Consider the following 23,621-nt stretch of genomic DNA (forward strand, 5'->3'; position numbering starts at 1 on the left):
ATCGAACGTTTTAAGGTTTCGTAAGGTTCAGAAACATCACTAGTAAACATACTAGGTGTTACGTACCTGTTGAATTCGCGCGGTAGTTCCTTAACTACTGCGAGGAATTGTGCACGTGTGTCGATCACGCAGTGCTCGGAGAAGTCGGCTTCTGCGTAGCAAAACCAGGCTTCGATGTTGTCGGGCCAGAAAGGCATCAGTTGAAACGAAGGCGGAGACAAAGTCTTAAGCTTGAGTACTTTAGGTGTCTGTTCAGTCATGATGAAATATGAAGTACGATAATGAACGGGGGGAAATATATATATATCCAAGAAAAAACACGAAAAAAATCTCAATGTTTAAAAAATAAAAAATAAGGCAATGATATATAAAAATCCCAAAAAGGAACAGACACACAGTTGCAATTAGGTGTACCAGATCACGTCGGTCTCACCAATGATGATGTCACAGGTATTCAGTGTTTGTCAACGCTTCTACCAGTAACACCTTCTAATATATTTCGTTCCCACCCAGAGAAATCAAAAGACAGAGTCGAGGAGATCGGAAGAGTATATTTGGCGATGACCAATATATCGGAATTCTCTGATCTAATCTGGCTAGCGATTGCGGTTGGTGTTGAGCACGGCGTTACCACACGTGATCTGCTGCGGATGCCTGACCGAGCGCCTTCAGCTAGATGAGTCCACTAAAACATATGGTCAGCATCCAATGTCGAAAACTTACAGGGTTATTTATTTTGGGGATTTATTTAACGGTACAACAGCTCCTTGTGGTACACCTTCGTGAGACAGTAGAGACTCTGAACACTTTCCTCTAAATTCATTGTACTGTTTCCTTCCAGAGAGGTAGAAACATAGCCAGTTGGTTATCCAGCTGTCAGTATTGATGCTGATTAACTTTTTAATCAAAAGTTGTCTTGGTATATGATCAAAAGCTGAAGTATAGTCCAGAAAAGCACATCGAACATACTTCTGACCCTTTTCGAAGTTGAACACCATACTGTGATGCAGAACAGCAACAGCACCTAAGGTGCTTCTTTTGCATCCGTAAGCAAAATGATACGGGTAAATATGCCTTTTTATCGCGGGCTGAAGTGGAATTATTAATAATTTTTCCATTGATTTAAGGAAGGGTGAAGTTATTGTGATAGGTATGAATTTCACATTCTTATCACCAGATACGTTCTTAGGTACAGGGATTATCTTAATCCTTCTCCACATTTTCGATATGAGATTAGATGAGAAAGATATGTTAAAGATAGTTGTGAACGGAAAACATAGGACGTCGGCACACTTTTTAAAAATGATGTTTGGGATACCATCAGGTCCCAAACATCGAGATGAATTAAGTGACTGGAGACATCTTCGGACATCAGTTTCAGTGAAAGTAGGAACACAACTATTCTTTAAACCTGTGGACAAAGGGCGCATCACATCAGATGACTGACGTACAAATGACTTATTCAAGTCACAAACATTCAGCTGGTTATCGTTCCTAATCCGTCTGTCACCTGTAAGTTTTTAAAGGGTTTCCATATACTTGGAGAGTTTTTGCAAGACAAGAGTTTTTAAGTAAACATACAGTTGAGACGTCTAATCTCTAGGTTTATCAGACCATTTAGCTTACGAATTTCATTCGAGTTCTTCTCCTTGTACATTCTTTCTTTCATCCTCCGTAGTCGTTTTAGTTGTGAAAATGTAAGTCGGTCAAAGCTTACAAAAATGGTTTCAGTGGGCCAACAAATATCAAAACAGAATCTAAGGTAACAAGTGATAACATCAGTAGTGTTTTCGAGTGAGTCATCTGTAAATAATTCCCAGCTAGTCGTATGAAACATGTATTTCAGATTTCGGACATTTTCTTCTGAGTAATTCCTATATTTGACTTTCTTGGTTTGATGTAAGAGTGTACTCTTCCCATGCTTTCCATATACTTTAGGTAGAACACGAATTATACAGTGATCCGAGCTAGAAAATGGAGCACGTTTACGAGTCAGTCTTCAGTAATAAGGATAGGAGGTCTATCGACCTATGTTAATCCTTGCAGTTTGTAATACTGTGGAAGTCCAACCTCGTTTTGAATATATTAGCAGACGGTGCTGATATAACGTGTTCCGGTAGAGATTTCCAGTAATTCACTACTCGGTGCGAGAAACGGAACTCCAGACGTAAACGGTTTGATCTCGGTTTTTGAACTTTCTTCGAATGTCCTCTCAAATGATCGGTTCTAGACGGAAGCAAAAGATAAGACATGTTAATACCAAGGTCATCGTTCAGTATACGATAAGCCAATATTAGATCACCCCGTACTCTACGGTAAGATAACGGAAATAAGTTAGGGTGTCTCAGTCTGTCTTCATAAGATAGGCCAGCTAGACCTTGTACCATCTTAGTAGCTCGTCGTTGGACTCTTTCTAGCATATCTGCTTCATATTTGAAACAAGGACTCGCTGCTTGAATCCCGTATTCCAAATGTGGTCGCACATAAATCGGGTATAGTAATCCAAACATTTCATCATCTAAATACTGAAAAGACATACGAACTGACCATAATACCCTGTAGCCTTTTGCAGCAGCAGCCTTACGGTGACTAGTCGTTTTGAGATCATTGCTTAATATGACTCCTAAATCTTTAAAGTTTCTTGCTTTGGGTAGCACGAATCCACGTAGTGTATAGTCATACGATTCATCAGAGTTATTTAACTGCATCACTACACTCTTATTAAGATTTACTTCTAGTGACCACGTGTCTAACCATGCCACCAATGAGCTAAGATCGTCCTGTAATACTATTCTATCCCACATACTATGTATGGATCTCCAAATCTTTATGTCATCAGCGAAGAGTAGAACGGATGATTTTGCTACAGTTGGCAATTCATTTACATCAAGTAAAAAGAGAAGAGGGCCCAGGATTGTACCTTGGGGAACCCCACTTTCTACAGGTACCCACGGGGAGAGAGCCTCATTAACCCTTACCCTTTGTCTCCTGTCATGGAGAAAGTCACTTATCCGATCGACGACTGTATAATGGATTCCGAAACGTTCCAGTTTGAATTTAAGACCAGAGTGTGAAACCATATCAAAGGCTTTACTTAGATCTATGAAAATTACATCCACAGGAGCATTCCGATCCTTTGCCGCAGCCCACTCTTCTCGTGCAATGAGAAGATTTGTCAAGCAAGATAGGCCTTTCCGAAAACCATGTTGTGCCCTGGAGAAAAGATTTTGCCCTTCAACATAGTTTATAACAGCTATCCGAATGATTTTCTCCATCAGTTTCACAACTGCACTAGTTAAGCTAACGGGTCTATAGTTACTAATTAAATCCCTACTCCCAGCCCTATACACCGGACTTGTTATGTCGTCTTTCCAGTCTCTAGGAATTCTGGACTGTCTCAGAGACATGTCGAATAGTATCGCTAATGGTTCAGCAATTTCATCTGATATGGCTTTTATAATCCTAGGATGAATATCATCGGGACCACTGGACTTATCAGGTTTTAGATGCTGAAGTAGCCTTAAAACAGCACCTTTCTCAATGACTACAGGATCCATCAGCGAGCCGTCACGGTCACGATGAATCATTGGTCGTTCCTCATTACCGATAGAAAACACTTTACCAGAATATTCCGATAAAGCTTCAGCTTTTTCGGCATCATTCTCTGCTAAGATTAACGGATTATCTCGTATCAAAAGTGATGGAATTCTATCGCTTCTCTTAGTTTGCCTTTTTATATACGAGAATAACCGTTCCGGACTATATCTAGAATCCCTAACCAATTGTTTTTCGTATGATAGTCTAGTCTTGCATATTAACGCTTTACAGGTATTCCTAATCTTACAATAGCTGGATCTGTGTTGTTCTAAGCCAGTAGAGATGAATATATTCCAGTGATTCTTCCTTTTTCTAAAGAGTTTCCTGACCGTTTTAGTTATCCATGGTGTACGGTTATTCGGTCTTCGCGGTACCAGGTATGGTATGAACTGGGACGTAACTAGTCTAAATTTACCCTTAAATACAGATCATGCTTCTTCAACTGATATGCTAGTATCTACTAACCAATCTGTCTTAGCAGCGCATTCCTGAATGGCTGATATGTTAGCTTTTCATACATTTGGGCGCGGTGTAACCTGATTGTATAACATGTCCCTAGTTCTAAACGTGAATGACACAACAGCGTGACCGCTGTTTACTAACGGTGGAAGAATATTAAAGTCGACAATATCCTCAGTCTCATGAGTGATTACCAAGCCCAGCAGAGAAGAACCCTGGTTAACACCAAAACGTGTGGGTTGGGATACATGCTGCACTAGTGCATGCTCCATTATTGTTATCAGTAACCTACTATCAAAGGAGTTTATAGATCCTTCTGTGGTCATATCAGTCGAACTAATATCAGGTGCGTTAAAGTCTCCTATTATCAAGCATCTGATATTTTCACTCCAAAGATGAATGTGCTCTAAAACAAAGTCATCAGCTAAGCAGATTGGGCTCCGATAGATGACACCTAGCATAAATGTACTACATCCTATTGCCAACTTACAGCTAATGACTTCACAAGTGCCGCTATCATGGGATTCGCTAGCAGAGGAGCGGATAGTTATGCCATTGGCTATATATAACAGGTGCCGCCTCCTTTTCTACATCTATGTCTATCACTCCTGATGTAATGGTATCCGGATAATTCTGGAGTAATGTCTAAGTCATGGACTAACCAAGTTTCTGTCACTGCTACCATAAGTGGCTTTAACCTGTCCACTAGTGCTTCTAGTTCATAGAACTTATTTCGTAGACTACGAGCGTTGGTATATAAAGCTCCTAAGTAGAACAGCCTATCCACACAGGCCTTGGTAGCATTCACTTCCAAGACCTGACTATCCGAAAACCCACTAGTTGGAGATTTTCCTCGCCGTTTTGCCGACGGGTTTCAAGTTCAGCTAGTGCTTTCTTCCGTTTTTATTCTATCTTCGAGAGACATGTCAGGTCTAACGCAAATGTCAGAATCCTCGTGACAACGAGCGCTACTTAACAAGAGATCCCGTTGCTTCTCCGATCCTTGGATTACCTTAAGGAGTCTGCATAGACGGGGTTCAATATTGTCCTCGGTCCTCTTGCCTATTCTTACCAATTTTTTGACCTGAACTCCTTTGGAGTTATCTGGTAAAATACTACGAATGTATTCTCCTAGCTTTTCTAAGTCATGCACGTGTCTAATTTTCGGATCAGGGTCGTTTGACTCCCGCAATTTGCTCACAATAATATTCGATGTTATTAGATTTTTCTTCTTTGTCGCGCCAGGATGGGTTTCACTCTTACCATCAGATCTTGGTAGTGCAATTTGTGGCTCACAATTTGGGTCCACCAGTGAGTTACTAACTACTTGTGTACTGCCTACAGCTTTTTTCTTTTCGTTTCGTTTCCTACGTACCGTAGTCCACTTTTCATCCCTCATAACACTGGGACTATTTGGAACGGTGACTGTTTTATCCAGATCTTCGGTTCTCATTAAAGGTGCATTATTAACAATGTCAGTACCAGGTGGTACTACTCCCCCTGTTAATGTCAACGGAGATTTCACTTTTACGTCAGTCAGAGTCGGTTGTTTGAGGCGTCGCGTAACAGCAGGTACTACACTGACACATTCGTCACTGTCAGTGCCCGTGTTGTCGGCGCATATGCCATCGTTCTTCTTACAGGCCAAAGCCAACAGGCTCATAGCCTCCTGTATTAGTAATGCCTTGTTGGCACAGCAAAACATGCAAAGCCAATGTGAGTTAGGCTTCGAGCATCTTTTGTATGCGGTGGGACTTAAACGGGTGCACATTTTGTGGAACCACTTATGGCATTCGTCACACTGCATTCCCTCCTCTACAGGGAACAAACAGTTTGGTTGCCCACATTTGTGAGTCTTACCAACCATCGTAATTCGATTTAAAAGGTTTAAAAACAAAAAATGATAACAACGTGAACACAAGTGTTAGTCAAGGACTAAAAACAGGTACTCAGGACAAAATGTAGCAAAAATTTCAAACTTTAACCAAAGAACTCTTAGTTAAAGTCGACCAAGAATGCTTTTTAGTGCAATAAGTACCAAAAGCAAGTGTAATCACCACAAGTACAAAATTCACTGCCCTTTTTGAAATTAGCGCGCTTATGATCAAGGATAGATCCATTGAAGGTGGGAGCTTCTAAATGTCGCAACCTTATGTCCCTTTGGAATGTCTAAGGCTTTAAGGATGGTGCAGGATAAAATCTTTCGTTCCATATCACAAGGAGGCTGAAAGAGGGAGCAAGTAAAAGAAAGGACGAGAGGCAGAGTAGCCAATATTCATGAAGGAATGTTTAAGGCATGATTACTCAGTCTAATTTTCTTTTATTAAGGTATTTGTTAAGAAAGAGCATTTAATAGGTTAAAGAAAATAAGTGTTAACAAGGTGTGAGTGGACATACAACTGACAAATTGAGGCGATTCGGAAAGGAGCTGAGAGTATGGGATTATATGTGGTTATAAAATAAAATATGGTGCTAGAAACACTATTGTGATATACAATTGGCTATCTTTTTTATCAAAGCAATTGGAGCCCTTTTCATCATTTTTTTTGTATTATTACTTTTTTTCAGGTATCATAGGGTCTTGAGTAGGCTTCGTATATTAGCGAATTGTCTAGTTTGCTTGTAATAGGATTACTGGGTAGGAAGTGAAACCAATTCAACGTTCGTAACACGATTTAAAGAGGTATTTTGCGTGATAAATCAGCTTCAATACCATAAGTTCGTGACATCCCACTAAACCATAAGGAGCCGTAATTGGCGAGACTCTAATTTAAGGACGACCTTTGAACGAATCTTAAGTGACCTTGACAATTATTAGCCAATCAGAAGAAAGTTAGTATAAAGTGAAAATATATTATATGAAAGTAATGAATTACAGTGGATATTCTTCTTTTACATGATTTAAAAACTTGTTAAGGTTTGATTAAGGTTCAGAGGTTCTGAATTCACAATGCATATGGAATAGAAACTCGTCTATTGGGTTAGAGTTAGGTTTACGTGTAAGGTTAGGGTTAGTTGAGGGTTAAGGTTTAGGGTTAGGTGAGGGTTTAGGGTTAAGGTTAGAGTTTAGGGTTTAGGGTTAAGGTTAGGGTTAGTTAGGGTTGGGGTTAGGTGAGGGTTTAGGGTTAGTTGAGGGTTAAAGTTTAGGGTTAGGTGAGGGTTTAGGGTTAGAGTTAGGTGAGGGTTAGGGTTAGGTGAGGGTTAAGGTTAGGGTTAGGATGCTAAAATCGAGTTTTTAAATCATGTTAAAGAAGAATATCCACTGTAATTTATTACTTTCTTTTAAGATATTTTTACTTTATGCTGTCTTCTGATTGACTAATAATTGAAATTGCTCAAACGCTTCTGATTGGCTCGTCCCTAAATTAGAGTCTCGCCGTCCTATCTGTTGTAACCTCTCATTAATCACCTACTGTCTAAAATCCGCTGTGAACCGATCGTATGTTAGCAGCGCGTGTTGAACTTGGCTCCGTGACCTTGAAATTGCTCAAACGCTTCTGATTGGCTCGTCCCTAAATTAGAGTCTCGCCCAGTAATTAAACAAAATGTTCTGCCCTACAGACATGGGTGGATTGAATTTATCTCCCCACCATCATGTTTGCTGGTCAGTAACGCCACCCTCCCTCCTTTTGTGATGTTAGGCTCTCTTACGTTTATGGTAAGTATGAATACTGCTTTAATCAAAGGCCATAGTTGGAATACACTGTCTCTACTAGGTCCATGTTACAAGCAAATCAGATAGTTGGAAAGTCTTTTTTGGGTTAGATGTCCATATAGTATATCACACTGCTATGAAAATAACTAATGGTTTAAAGAAGTAAGGACTAATAGCAAATCAAAAGATTTGAGAGGGTATAAAACTGTAGAAAGAAAAAAGAAAAGAAAAAGATTTCAGGGTAAGACAAATAAAACATTGAGAAACTCACAAGACTTTGTGGCTAAATTTTGAGCTTTGTATGATCGGCCTTAGTAGATCAGCATCCATAAGATTGAGCTATCTGTCTACTTGCAGTAGAAAAAAAACATGACTTTTAGGAAGAATAATGTACATTTAACCTGTAGAGATTTGGGAACTGAAAGCTAGGGTTAGGAACATAAGGTTATGATTAATAAACAATGAATAATAGGAAAGGATAAGCCATATATTCTGTGGTTTGGTTATATTCGTATTAGTAACAGTCGAACTTGTTATAATCTTGTTCTTTCTAGATACTAGGCGGTCCGTAATAAAGTGCCTCATTGGTGGGCGGGAGTTCAAGGAAATGTTGAAGCTCTTTGGAGTCTAGAAATAGGGTTATTAGCTTTTTGAATCTGGTAAACGTATCACAGTTACCGATAGGCATTGGCAGCCTGTTCCACAATAAACTATACCGTACTGTAAAAAACTTACAACGCATTTGTTTTTGGTGTTTTACGGTAAGTAGTGTATATGCGTTGTTTCTAAGTCTATAGGCTGGGTCGTGGGTGATTGTCGGGCAGGAGGTTAGAAAGGAGAGCCCATATATCGCTTTGTAGAGAAATATTAAATTGTGTTTTAGCCTACGGTGCCATAAAGGTTCTAAAGATAGATGCTTACATCTGTCTGTGTAGTCGAGACTCGAGTTGCATCCTAGTAGTTGACGTGTGAAACGTCTTTGAACATCTTCTACTCTTATTTTGTCTGTGATATTCATATTAGAGAAGACAAAAGAGCAGTATTCAAGGGAGGGTCGTACACATATTTTGTAGAGAGTAAGTTTACCCTCTGTTGTGAAAAAGTTTTTCATTATAAAGCCAATTAGCCGTCTAGATTTAGAAATAATAGAGGAGGCATGTTCTTCAAAGTTTAGGCTTCCTGTGTAATTAATTCCTAAATCGTGTACTGATTCGAGTGTTTGGACTCTACATTCATTTAAGTGAAGTCGCGGTTTATAAGGATGCTTTCCAAAGTGCATGATCCCGCACTTGTTGAGGTTAAATGGTAATTGCCATTTTTCACTCCACATAGTTAAGTTATTGAGGTCCTTTTGGATCTGGGATATACTTTCGCTTAGTGTCTCAGGCTTATAGCTGTATACTATTTTGAGATCATCAGCATATAAGTATGGTTTCCCAAATTCTATGGTGTTACATGTATCGTTTATATACATAAGAAACAAAAGTGGACCTAATACGCTTCCCTGGATGACTCCACTGGTGATTGGTTTAGGGGACGAGAGACAGTCATTGTACTTTACCATCTGTTTACGTTCTGTTAAGAACGAAGCAAACCATGAGTACAGTGGGTTGTGTATTCCGAAGGACTTTAGTTTTACGAGTATCCTTTTGTGTGGGACCTTATCAAAGGCTTTCTTAAAGTCTAGAAATAGGACTGATACAAGGAGTCCGCTGTCTCGTTTCAGAGTTATATCATTCAGGTAGTCTACTAGGCATGTATCGCATGATCTGGACCTAAGAAATCCATGCTAGGAGGTCGAGATGAGATTATTAGTTAGTAGATGTTGGACTACAGCCGCCTTAACTACTTTTTCCATCACTCTGGATACCACTGAAGTTATGTTTATAGGCCGGTAATTTTCAACGCTTGCTTCAGGTCCTGTTTTAATTTTGGAAATGATTTGTGTAGTTTTCCAGGCAGTAGGGTAACACGCTGAAGAGAGTGATATCGCGAATAGTTTGCGAAGCAAAACACACATATCATCACCTCCACGTTTTAGCATGCAAGATGGAATACCATCTGGTCCATCAGTGTAGGAGTGTTTCAATGTACTGATTGCTTTGGAGATATTTTGTACACTGAATTCTACATTAGTAATTTCACAGGGAGTTACTGGGATTGGTTCTGAATCATTAAATGGTTTTTCGTTAGTTAGTGAGAAACAAAAATGTTCACTAAATAATTCCGTGATAAGTTTGGGATCTTCGTATACTTGTTTGCCTTTAATGAATATACTCCCTCTCGACTTAGAGCGTTTAAGTTTATTTTGGAGTAGTATGGTGAGTGCAGAGGAGTTATTATTAAGTTCGACTGCACGTTTTTCCTGTGCTACTGCTTTTTGTTTAGTTATTGCCTCTGTTCGGACAAGTATTTCTGTCATCGTTACTAAAGAGGAAAAGTCATTTAAGTTGTGGAATCGAGTACAATGTCTTTGAAGACGTCTTCTTGTACTGACCGGTATATAGAGATCTTTAGAGAACGTAGGTTTACAGTATTCTAAAGGTGCGATGTTGTTGATGATACTTTTGATGTTGTGATAAAATATATTGGTTAATGTGTCGGTATTGTTTGAGGTAAAGAAAGTTCTCCAATCAGTGCTTCTTAGGTAATTGTGGAAGTTATTCCAATCAACCTTGCGATAGTTTCTACGAAGTGTTACGGATTTACTTCTATCGGTTGTGGTTTTTACATTAAGGCTGCATATGACAATGTTATGATCACTACTTGGGAACTTTTTTCCAATATACAAAGTATTGGGGATGAGGCCACTGGTAAAGACTAAGTCTAAGATGTTTTGATGTCTGGTAGGGCTATCGACATACTGAGTCCATTGTCCAAGCTCTAGACACTCAATAAATGATTCATAGCGTTTCGGCGCTTTGACTGGCAGCCAAGAAATTTCGGGCATATTGAAGTCACCACAAATGAGCTTGCCTGTGAATGAGAGTGATGATGCTAGTGTGAATACCTCCGATAATACTGCTATTTCATCTATTGATGCGTTAGGTTGACGATAAACACAGCCGAGCAGTAAGGTAACGGAATTCGACGGCTTTAATACAATCCACACCGAATCCTTCAGTTTGTTTAGTTCAGGCATATCACATAGCAGTGAGTTTAGGCTAGAGTGAGCGTAAATAAGACATCCTCCGCCTCGTCCATTCAATCTGTCGCTTCTATATAGAAAATAGTTATCAAGAGATATGCTTTGGTCGGAAATATTACTGTTAGTCCATGCTCCAGATATCATAATAAGTGATGGTTGATATATGGATACAAACAGGGCTAAATCCGTCTTTTTGTTGCAGATCGATCGAGCGTTGATAAGACATATATTAAGCAAGTGGCCTACTAAGTTAAAATGGGTGAGGGTATCTCGGATAAAATCGTCGTAACCCTCGCGGGTGTGAGATGAGTTTGATGTGTGGGATTGGATGTTCTTCATTAGCTCGGTATTTTGATAGCTAGACTTAGTGGGAGATGTATCAAATGAGCTAGTGAAGTTGATTGGGGAGTTTACCCAGGAGGAAAGGGTGGGAGTACTCTCTGATGGAAACTGTACGGAGGAAACAAATTTATGGTTTACATGTGGTTTGAAATAACCTGGGCTATATGCTTCAACAGAGGTGTCACTAGGGGTCTTACTCCAAAAAAATCTTGTACAGGCCTACTGTGAAGTGTATGGTTATTTACAAAATAGTCTTGATGGTTAGACTCGTAGCCCCTATTATGGCTATTTAAGTTAGCGTGAGAGGGGTCTGCTACGCGTAACTGGGAGGAGTTGTGACTGTTGTTGTACATGGGAGCCGTTGTTATGTGATGGGTCGGTACTAAAGGGTGTGAGAAGTTTTCTTTCTGAGAGTAATTACAGTTGCGATCCTGGGGAATGTAGGTAGGGTATGGAGTGAGAAACCTATTATTACCATTCTTATTTATGGTTTTAGGCTTCAGGGGGTGATTTGGGTGGCCAGTTTTCTGGTAGTTTTCGTTAGTCTGCGTGTAAGAAGGCTTGCTACGCTGAAGCCCACCACCCATTTTGCAACTTAGAGGTGTTGAAGGCAAGTTATACGATAGCAGCGGGGAGAACCTGTTCACTGTTCTTGGGGTACCTATAGAGCAGTTGGGTTCAATCTTACGTGTTTCCCTATTCGGTATCATGAGTTTTGTCTTCCCAACCTTTATTTTCAGAGCTGGAGTCTTTCGTTGTCTCTGTGAGATGAACTTAAGTTCATTCAAGTCTACTTGTGGAATATCTTTAGGAGGACAAATTTTCAGGTGTATAGGTTTAGTTGGATGTGTGTTGTTACACGACTCACATTTTAGTACATTAGTGAACGAACAGCTGGGATTAGTCATGTCGTTATGGTTTTTGGTGTCAGTTGGGGTCCGTATCTTATCCAAAGGTTTCTGATTTGTAGACTCATCTAGATCAACAGAGTGATCAGCCGTATGTGGAGTGGTGTCATGCTTACTGTTCGTGTGTTTTAAACTATTTGCTGTGTTGCAAACTGTCTCTGGCTGATTATTAACTGTAACACTCCCATTCAATTCTATCACTTCGCGTCTTCTTACACGACGTTGACAGGGCGTAAGGTCTGGAGTGACTTTTATATTCTTGTATGGAATTAGTGAGCTAATATTTTTGCTCAAATTAATAAACTGCTTAGCATCGTTACAACAGCCAAACATAAACAAAAGGGGGCAAGTCGATCTGTCTGACTTTTTTTCTAAGGCGAATGACTTTGCAGTTAACGTTAGGCATACCGCATGCTCTAAGGCAAATATCCCTTAACTTAGATGAATGTGTGCGGTCGGGGAGGTTATACACAACTGCATTGAAGGAGGACATTACTCTCTTCGTCACTTCTTCAGCCACAAACTCCAAAATACACTCAGCTTTAGTGAGTTACTCAAGATTTCTGTCTGTATCAAGGCCCCATATATGAGTGAGGGGTGCTAATTGCTCAAGTTTGCCGTTAATTTCGGATAGGGAGTTTTGTAGCTGTCGGATGTCATTACTATATCTATCAGTATTTTGGTGTGTATGAGGTGGACCATTAGACCCTTTAGTCTTTGAAATTTTAGATTTAGGCCTTGGTTGCATATACTGTCTAGTAGACTGTGCTGACTTTTCTATGCACGTAGGTATATTGTCTTGTATGTCAACCAGTCTTACCGTTGGCATACTGCACGTAGAGATAGAGGGGCTGCGACATGGAGAATCTGGTGACGATAGAGACATTTGTGTACAATACACATATTTTTCAGTAGTTGAAGGTTCGACATTGTCAAGCAATGAGTCGTCAGTCGTAGTGGTTACAGATTTGAACCTTTTATTTGGTTTAGAAGTTGGTGAAATTTCTCTTTTACTAGAGTTATTGGACATGATATGAGAATAAGTGAGCACAGTGCTCGTTAAATTAAATATAATATCTGAGTATTAGTTGTTATTAAGTATCAACCCGGTTAATACTAGGATTAGAGACTGTGAGTATATAATGAATTGAAGATCTATTTACGACTTAAGTCCGCAATAGGTACAATACGAACTGGTAATTGTCCGTCGAATAAAAATAAGTTTTTTCTTATTTTTCGGGGTAAGATCTACCCGATGTACAGGATAGGATGATAATCACAGTATAATACACCCTACAAAAGAGCAAGTCGAAGAATTCCTAAACCACGTGAAAAAATGTTACCACTTTCAAAGCTCGCGGGATCATTGCTTAATATGACTCCTAAATCTTTAAAGTTTCTTGCTTTGGGTAGCACGAATCCACGTAGTGTATAGTCATACGATTCATCAGAGTTATTTAACTGCATCACTACACTCTTATTAAGATTTACTTCTAGTGACCGCCTGTCTAACCATGCCACCAATGAGCTAAGATCGTCCTGTAATACTATTCTATCCCACATACTATGTATGGGTCTCCAAATCTTTATGTCATCAGCGAAGAGTAGAACGGATGATTTTGCTACAGTTGGCAATTCATTTACATCAAGTAAAAAGAGAAGAGGGCCCAGGATTGTACCTTGGGGAACCCCACTTTCTACAGGTACCCACGGGGAGAGAGCCTCATTAACCCTTACCCTTTGTCTCCTGTCATGGAGAAAGTCACTTATCCGATCGACGACTGTATAATGGATTCCGAAACGTTCCAGTTTGAATTTAAGACCAGAGTGTGAAACCATATCAAAGGCTTTACTTAGATCTATGAAAATTACATCCACAGGAGCATTCCGATCCTTTGCCGCAGCCCACTCTTCTCGTGCAATGAGAAGATTTGTCAAGCAAGATAGGCCTTTCCGAAAACCATGTTGTGCCCTGGAGAAAAGATTTTGCCCTTCAACATAGTTTATAACAGCTATCCGAATGATTTTCTCCATCAGTTTCACAACTGCACTAGTTAAGCTAACGGGTCTATAGTTACTAATTAAATCCCTACTCCCAGCCCTATACACCGGACTTGTTATGTCGTCTTTCCAGTCTCTAGGAATTCTGGACTGTCTCAGAGACATGTCGAATAGTATCGCTAATGGTTCAGCAATTTCATCTGATATGGCTTTTATAATCCTAGGATGAATATCATCGGGACCACTGGACTTATCAGGTTTTAGATGCTGAAGTAGCCTTAAAACAGCACCTTTCTCAATGACTACAGGATCCATCAGCGAGCCGTCACGGTCACGATGAATCATTGGTCGTTCCTCATTACCGATAGAAAACACTTTACCAGAATATTCCGATAAAGCTTCAGCTTTTTCGGCATCATTCTCTGCTAAGATTAACGGATTATCTCGTATCAAAAGTGATGGAATTCTATCGCTTCTCTTAGTTTGCCTTTTTATATACGAGAATAACCGTTCCGGACTATATCTAGAATCCCTAACCAATTGTTTTTCGTATGATAGTCTAGTCTTGCATATTAACGCTTTACAGGTATTCCTAATCTTACAATAGCTGGATCTGTGTTGTTCTAAGCCAGTAGAGATGAATATATTCCAGTGATTCTTCCTTTTTCTAAAGAGTTTTCTGACCGTTTTAGTTATCCATGGTGTACGGTTATTCGGTCTTCGCGGTACCAGGTATGGTATGAACTGGGACGTAACTAGTCTAAATTTACCCTTAAATACAGATCATGCTTCTTCAACTGATATGCTAGTATCTACTAACCAATCTGTCTTAGCAGCGCATTCCTGAATGGCTGATATGTTAGCTTTTCATACATTTGGGCGCGGTGTAACCTGATTGTATAACATGTCCCTAGTTCTAAACGTGAATGACACAACAGCGTGACCGCTGTTTACTAACGGTGGAAGAATATTAAAGTCGACAATATCCTCAGTCTCATGAGTGATTACCAAGCCCAGCAGAGAAGAACCCTGGTTAACACCAAAACGTGTGGGTTGGGATACATGCTGCACTAGTGCATGCTCCATTATTGTTATCAGTAACCTACTATCAAAGGAGTTTATAGATCCTTCTGTGGTCATATCAGTCGAACTAATATCAGGTGCGTTAAAGTCTCCTATTATCAAGCATCTGATATTTTCACTCCAAAGATGAATGTGCTCTAAAACAAAGTCATCAGCTAAGCAGATTGGGCTCCGATAGATGACACCTAGCATAAATGTACTACATCCTATTGCCAACTTACAGCTAATGACTTCACAAGTGCCGCTATCATGGGATTCGCTAGCAGAGGAGCGGATAGTTATGCCATTGGCTATATATAACAGGTGCCGCCTCCTTTTCTACATCTATGTCTATCACTCCTGATGTAATGGTATCCGGATAATTCTGGAGTAATGTCTAAGTCATGGACTAACCAAGTTTCTGTCACTGCTACCATAAGTGGCTTTAACCTGTCCACTAGTGCTTCTAGTTCATAGAACTTATTTCGTAGACTACGAGCGTTGGTATATAAAGCTCCTAAGTAGAACAGCCTATCCACACAGGCCTTGGTAGCATTCACTTCCAAGACCTGACTATCCGAAAACCCACTAGTTGGAGATTTTCCTCGCCGTTTTGCCGACGGGTTTCAAGTTCAGCTAGTGCTTTCTTCCTTTTTATTCTATCTTCGAGAGACATGTCAGGTCTAACGCAAATGTCAGAATCCTCGTGACAACGAGCGCTACTTAACAAGAGATCCCGTTGCTTCTCCGATCCTTGGATTACCTTAAGGAGTCTGCATAGACGGGGTTCAATATTGTCCTCGGTCCTCTTGCCTATTCTTACCAATTTTTTGACCTGAACTCCTTTGGAGTTATCTGGTAAAATACTACGAATGTATTCTCCTAGCTTTTCTAAGTCATGCACGTGTCTAATTTTCGGATCAGGGTCGTTTGACTCCCGCAATTTGCTCACAATAATATTCGATGTTATTAGATTTTTCTTCTTTGTCGCGCCAGGATGGGTTTCACTCTTACCATCAGATCTTGGTAGTGCAATTTGTGGCTCACAATTTGGGTCCACCAGTGAGTTACTAACTACTTGTGTACTGCCTACAGCTTTTTTCTTTTCGTTTCGTTTCCTACGTACCGTAGTCCACTTTTCATCCCTCATAACACTGGGACTATTTGGAACGGTGACTGTTTTATCCAGATCTTCGGTTCTCATTAAAGGTGCATTATTAACAATGTCAGTACCAGGTGGTACTACTCCCCCTGTTAATGTCAACGGAGATTTCACTTTTACGTCAGTCAGAGTCGGTTGTTTGAGGCGTCGCGTAACAGCAGGTACTACACTGACACATTCGTCACTGTCAGTGCCCGTGTTGTCGGCGCATATGCCATCGTTCTTCTTACAGGCCAAAGCCAACAGGCTCATAGCCTCCTGTATTAGTAATGCCTTGTTGGCACAGCAAAACATGCAAAGCCAATGTGAGTTAGGCTTCGAGCATCTTTTGTATGCGGTGGGATTTAAACGGGTGCACATTTTGTGGAACCACTTATTGCATTCGTCACACTGCATTCCCTCCTCTACAGGGAACAAACAGTTTGGTTGTCCACATTTGTGAGTACTATCAACCATTTTAGTCAGATCATGGTGTAACACACAATATGATCACCGTATGAACAGAAATGTCAGTCAACGAATAAAAGGTTACCACAAGACAAACTTTAGCAAGATTTCGATCCTTAACTAAAGTACTTCGATACAGACCAAGAATGGTTTCGAATGTAATAAACACACAAAAGCCAAAAAAACTCAATAGAATATCACTTTAACTGTAGTAGATTCAATTAAAGTGTAAATCGTAGTTTTGATACGTAATTTACGATCAAAACAGTTAACTAATTCAACGAGAAACAGTACCACTGTCCTTTTCAGATAGCGCGTGTCATATATATACCCACATCATTATTGAAAACGAAGTTCAAATGAGCATCCAAACGAGTAGGAAAAACTACTACATTTTGGTGACCCAGTGACATAAGGAAGCTATAGTCACATGAATTTAAATCACCACATACAACTGAAAGTAAATCCCTGGATGAAGTAGGCACGGTTTAAACGTCACCATAATCAAGGAGGTGAACCATATATAGTGGGTTTTACGGCTTATTTTCATTAAAACTCAATCTGTGATCTATTTTCGACCAGAAAAATGGTGTTTTACTTGCCTGACTTTGTATTGTTAAAAATAACCATATTACGGTAACTACAGATTTACTTAGGTGGTGAGCAAGAAATACGTCAAACTGCTAATAAATTGGAATAAAAACTATGCTGCAAGCACAAACATTACGAAAATTCACGTGTGACGGAAAAAGGCTGTTAATAGCTGATAAATAACGACACAAAAAATCCACGACAATATGTTACATGTGCGCGAAAACCTGTAACTTAACAGGCAGAGTGTGCTGTAGATATTGGTCGTAGGCCTTTCATAAACGCTCCTGTATAGTCTATGCGATTAATGGACAGGATGAGACGTTAAAACAAAATGAAAAACCGATAACTTGTTGAAATAACTAGATGGCAGAAACAGGACAGTCAGATATTCAAGCGGGCCGCTCAATTTCTGGCATTCATATCTCCTTTCTGGCCATGGAACTCAGCAATAAGACCGGCAGTACTAGAGTTATAAAAATTGTATAAGACAGTTCTTGGAGTTAAATAACGTATAATCCGCAAGACTAGATCATCGATAGATGATCGATTTTCACTAACAGGAAGCACGTGCTATGCAAGTATATGCGCCTTATGGATATCCGATGAGTGGTAGATATTAAGTGTAAAACTATTTTTGAATACCATATAAGTTACTGATATACAGCCGCAAACAGTTCTATCCATTACAGTTATCATGGTTTTCGACTGTATTGACATATTATTATGTCCGGTGTCTTAGAAATTATGAGTAACAATTGACGTTGACAGCCTATTCTCCTAACTCTGATTATGTGCAGGAACTGTGTAGAGCATTGCAATAAGTGCCACATAATGCAGTCACATCTTCTTCATAAGTTGAACGATGCGTGTTTGTCCTGAGCATTATTCGTTCTTCATAGATATCCGTCTAAGGTAAATTAGCGTCCCATAAGTGTAAACGTGGAAACCCAACCGTTATAACACTAGACGAAATGAAACCGAGTGTTATAACAAGGCCATAAGAAACTTGACAGCCCTGTCCAGATATTTGATTCGTTACACCTTCCGACCTAGGGGTCTAAAGTGCTAGATCCACCAATATTTCTAAAAAATGATAACTTTATGATCGTACAGAGGTGGTACTGAGTGCTGTACTATGATTGGAAAAAAACGAATCACGAACCTTGTAGTGCTATTGTTTCTAACCACACAATACTCAAAGGTGAATATGAGATAGCTGGGAAAATAGGTATTCAACATTTAACACGGAAAGAAGGCCAACACTGGTAAACGCGAGAATATTATTCAGTCGGATGCCATGGCTAAGCCCTTCAGGCGTAGTTATTCTTATGTAATTTATCTGTTTTATTCACATTAAATATCTTTTTCCATGGATTATTTGCATATCTTCAATCACTTGTCATTACATGTGGAAGTCATATTTGAAACAATCTCAACGATTAAAATTTACATTTTATTTTCACATATAATGATTTCTTTATACGCGGCGCCCAATTTTTGTCAAACTGCTCGTTCTAATATTGACAAATTTTCGTGTAAACGTTTTCCGGTTGTCCTAAGCATCCTTCATGATTCCTTCAATCCTGCTTTTATTCTGTTTCCTTTTTATTCTCGTCAATTCATTCTTTTCAATCTCCCTTGGACAAGCATCCCATTTCTGATTGGTATTACATACTACCTAATTCTGTCAATATGGGTGACATATACGACAAACAAACCACTGATCAACTTCCTAATTAAATGCAGATAGGTGACATAATTTCATGTCAGATGAAAGATCTTATGGGACGTTCACTTGTGATCGGGAAGGATGATGGTAGTTTATCTGATCACTTGTGGCTACGTTGACTACCTAGGTGTGCAAGTGATTCCAGGAGCCTGAGACAGTGGTGCAAATATCAAGTGTATCACAAAAAATGGCTGACAATAAGTACCTGAGAACATAATGGATGTGCTCCATAGGAATAGCTCGACGAAGTCAATGTTTCACAAAAAATGTTGAAAGGTTAATGCCTGTATTTAATGAAGTTGATGTTGAATAACAGGTAACAAATGGTCATGAAGCAGATAGCAGTCCCAGTGATACACAAATCTGTGCTACAAGCAATGCAGCACATTCTGCAACTAAGGATATCAGCCAAACGGTACAGTTAAGAAAAAAGTATCTGAGTCCCCCGATAAACGTTTGATGGTCGAAATAAACGCTATTAACAGTCTCGTAATTTCATCAGGTCGCGAGAAGAAAATTGCTCGGCTGGTAGTCAGGAAAGTCTGCTGCCTTCACCGGCACGACTCTGTGACAGGTCCTCGTTGTTTGTACACGAGGTTGTACGGACCATAAACAGCAATCACTTGACAAACAAATGCAAACAACACCACGGTTCAATATTGAGCTTGAGAGGAGCCAGCAAAACCGATATGCAAATCTGGGTTGACATTATTTGACCCCAGGCGCAATACCAGGCTCTCATGGAGTTTTAGAATTACAGATATAGCCAACCTGTCGTCAGCAAAATTCGCTGTTGTGAAAAAATACCACACAATGATGAAAATTGCATGCACATTGTCAAAAACCCTATGGTAAAAAAGGCAACCTGCTGACACATGCTTTCTACGACTGAACCGGGAGAAGTTAAGGTTGTTAGACAGTAAGCTGAAATATTTAGGCATAGCAGGGTTGTCTAGCGCCCCGAAAACGGTGAAAAAAATGGGACATGTGGAAACAGTTGACCTCTTATCAGACAAAAAACGGCTCATAGATATATTATACCAAATATTCACGTTTTTATCAGCGATGTGAAAGGTGGTTTATCCCTTCGGATTGACTAAGTAAGACAAAGCTTTTGACTGTTCATAGGTTAAGTCACTAGATAATTATCGAGAGCATACGCAATTAATTGACGACTTGTCACGTCTTCTTGGGTTAACAAATCACAGACCTTTTGAACAAAACTGTGCAGAAGTAAAGCAGCGATCGAAGAAAATATTGTGAGAGTTCAATATTGATGTCGTAAGTTTGGTTTCAAGGGTCGTGTGGGGAGGGGGGAATACCACCACAAGTACACTTTCGGACTTTTTATCTTTCATCAGAGGCTATGTAAGTATTCAAGAACATTGGATAAGCTGCAAACAAAGAGACTCTACAGCTTGAGAATACGTTGGATGACTGACGTGTCTCAGTTGGACCCGCATTTCAGCACTTATTAAACACCATATTAGAACTTTTCTAATTTTTTCCGATAGATTAGATCCTACACAGATGAGTTACAATACGTTAGGAAGTGAATTTTCAGTGACCAACCTGTCGGTCAAAAAGTTTTAATACTTAATATAAGGTTGCATTCTCACAAAGTATGCAGACCAAAAGTCTATTACGGGGTACTAAAGTATGGGCAAAATAATGGTTCACCCGGGGGAGTTCAGCAATTTAGATTCGTCTCCATAATTGCTTCTAGCATACTATAAGAATGAAGCAAAAGATGGCTTGTTTGGGGAAATGATAAATGTTTTCACGCGAAATAAAACCGAATATCGCATGTTGACGGTATAACAACCCGGATATATTGAGTGTAATAAATCAAGATTCCTATGCATGACTCTTTTGGCATGCTAAGAAGCTAAATTGGGGATAATAATCTAATGTGTGATTTTAAACAGAGTGTGCACGTCTTTCCTCTGAAGTGACTGGCACATACTTTTCTAAAAACCACCCGTAATATATATTGTATCCGGAAAAAGGCCACGGTCAAGCTAGTCTGTTACAAAGGCTGTACTTGAGCCGGGATGTTTGTAACTGGACAAAAAGACGCAGCTTCGATGCTAAATTCAAATACATACGCACTGACACCATTGAACTGGTGCACCCCTCTTATAGGTTACGTCGTATTCCTAATTGAGTTCATAGGTTTCCATGATAGACTGTGGCAGTGTCGATAACAGACACTTTAACTTAGATGTTTGTTAGAGCCATAGTTAAGCTTGTATGAGTTTACGTTCGTTAAGGACTTTAATTAACCTATTTAACTGACAGATAGACTCATTGTGGTCAGCGATGATCTACTTATATTATTGCATTTGGATCCTAGAATTGAATTCATTATCTAAAATGATAATTATATGTTCATCTTATATGTGAATTCGTGACTTGTAATCATCAAACCTCTAGTGATCACGCACAATATCAACGTCAAAATGCAATGTTTAATAGTGAAGAATTATAAATTTATGTCACTACAGCAGGATCATGACATTCAAGTGTTAAATTGTAGTTTAAGGTTACTTTGTAACAAAGTCTTAAAGTTTTGGTAGCTTCACAAAATGCTTTAGTAAATAGAGAGGTCAATTAACTTTAGACTTGGTCAGTGTTCTTTTGTTACTCTATTTGTACCTAAACAAATCATCTGAAACAACGAGAGTACCTGATGTCAAGAACGAACTATGATCTCTCATGGTGCATGTTTCCCCACCCCCAAATCAAGTCTCGAAACCGACTACATTAACACATCCTGTGTACGCTTCCTGTGAATTCACCAGTAGTAAACATGAAAACATACTGTGAAAACCTACAGAAACATGGATGGCCTTTCTGTTTTCCATCTTTAGGGTTAAATCTGCAAAGTATCTAGATCAACGTCTAGACGTTTCTTGCAAGATTAATATAACATTTCGAAATTGTGAGGTTAAAACTAAATGGTCTAAAGGCTGGGCTTCCTACAGTCCTCAAGAGTGATCGGTAACGTTTTGTTATTTGCTTATGAAACGTGACAAGATTTTTTGGGAATGTTTAGAAAATATACGCATAATTAGTAACAGAATGAACATAATTGAGTTATAAAGAGCAGCTACAATCTTTTCGTTGAAATATAATGGCCAATTTTATGTTATTTTATCACATCAGATTATCCGTGGTTTATTCTATATTGGTGGAATCTAGTTTAACTTTTCAAGGTTGCGCGATAATTGGAATGGATTTTGCGTTTATGTGATGTAATGTGTTCGGTTCTGTATACAGCGAGATTACTGCTGTTGTCAAATTTAATACTTCTGATAAGAAGGTCGACAGGTTTGTTTACAATTTTTTTATCTGTCTTCTGATAGGAATATCTCCGGACATTTATACTGACCCAGATGAGTTGGCATTCGAAGTTTATAGTTCGAATAATACTCAGGAGAAGTCTTTCTTTCTTATCCAGCCCGCTATGGAGGGCTCTATCATAGCACATTTGGGGTCATACAATTCCACTCACTTTTACAAGATGGCCAGTATAAACGTATTCCTAAATACCCACATAATTTTTGTATACAAGACCCACAGCTCACCTTTGTATGCTCTTTGTTCACTTGAAAACAATTATCTTGTTGCGCAGCAAAACACCTTCATATTCTGTTCTTTCCGTGTATATATCCAGTCATTTGATTCGCATGTCTTTAGTAATTCATCATGTACAATCCGAACTGTTAATGAAACTGAATGCGCAGCTAAACTCGACCTAGATTTTATAAAAATGCAATTTCTTGCACATATGACCGAATCGTTGACCATATTGGTCAAATATAACGCAACGGCTTATCAAGCTAATTATACGGAACCTTATCTTCATTATGTAGAACGGTCGGATATAACGCACTCTTTGATTCATCAGTCACAAGTACTTCCTCCAGTTACGGCAATCCAGAAGCCTGATTTCGAGTGGAATAATATTAACCATGGAGTTTCAAATGCATCACTGGTTCAAATAGGGATCTCTGGCTTCCGTTTAAACCACGAATTTTCTCTGAGAGTAGCAGTCAATCGGAGCTCTCAGATTCATGAATTCCGGTTGGGGTAAGTTATTATCTTGCAATTTTTTACTGTTTTATATGATTTACATAACAAGTTTTGGCCAAAACATATTTCAGTACTTCTTAGGCTTTCTCAAAATTACCAAAATAAGTGTAACTCTTTATTGTATGCTCTTTTCTATTAGAGATTCATGATATCTGTGTTAGTAAATATTAGATATTCATAAAAGTTTTACTTTGAACTCAATCCCAACTTTTACAAAATTTTCCTGTTCATGGCATGCTCGTAAATACATTTATCTGACTCACTATCCTAACGCCGATCAGTTTAGCAGGTTAGAGTCTTCACATCTTTTGTAGTGATCTTTTTTCTAAACTATCAATCTTACCTAATTATTTACACCTGTTTCTCCTCGAGTGATATAGACCACTAATCATGTATCTTCAACCACCTGCTTCATAATT

The 23,621-nt window shown here is 39.2% G+C and overlaps 1 protein-coding gene across 1 annotated transcript in view; it reads left to right on the forward strand.

The window, feature by feature from the left end:
- Positions 1–22,326: 22,326 nt before the first annotated feature.
- The window catches only part of MS3_00007287 (uncharacterized protein), a gene marked incomplete at its 3' end in the record, with an annotated part of 95,064 nt that continues 93,769 nt past the window's right edge, over positions 22,327–23,621 (forward strand). Inside the window, exons 1-2 of the mRNA XM_051215550.1 lie at positions 22,327–22,437; positions 22,473–23,199. Of these exons, the coding sequence (XP_051073689.1) occupies positions 22,365–22,437; positions 22,473–23,199 (800 nt within the window). The 5' untranslated portion in view covers positions 22,327–22,364. The remainder of the gene's footprint in view (positions 22,438–22,472; positions 23,200–23,621) is intronic.

The sequence above is a fragment of the Schistosoma haematobium genome, chromosome 1 (assembly GCF_000699445.3).
Source record: "Schistosoma haematobium chromosome 1, whole genome shotgun sequence".
Taxonomy (NCBI): Eukaryota; Metazoa; Platyhelminthes; class Trematoda; order Strigeidida; family Schistosomatidae; genus Schistosoma; species Schistosoma haematobium.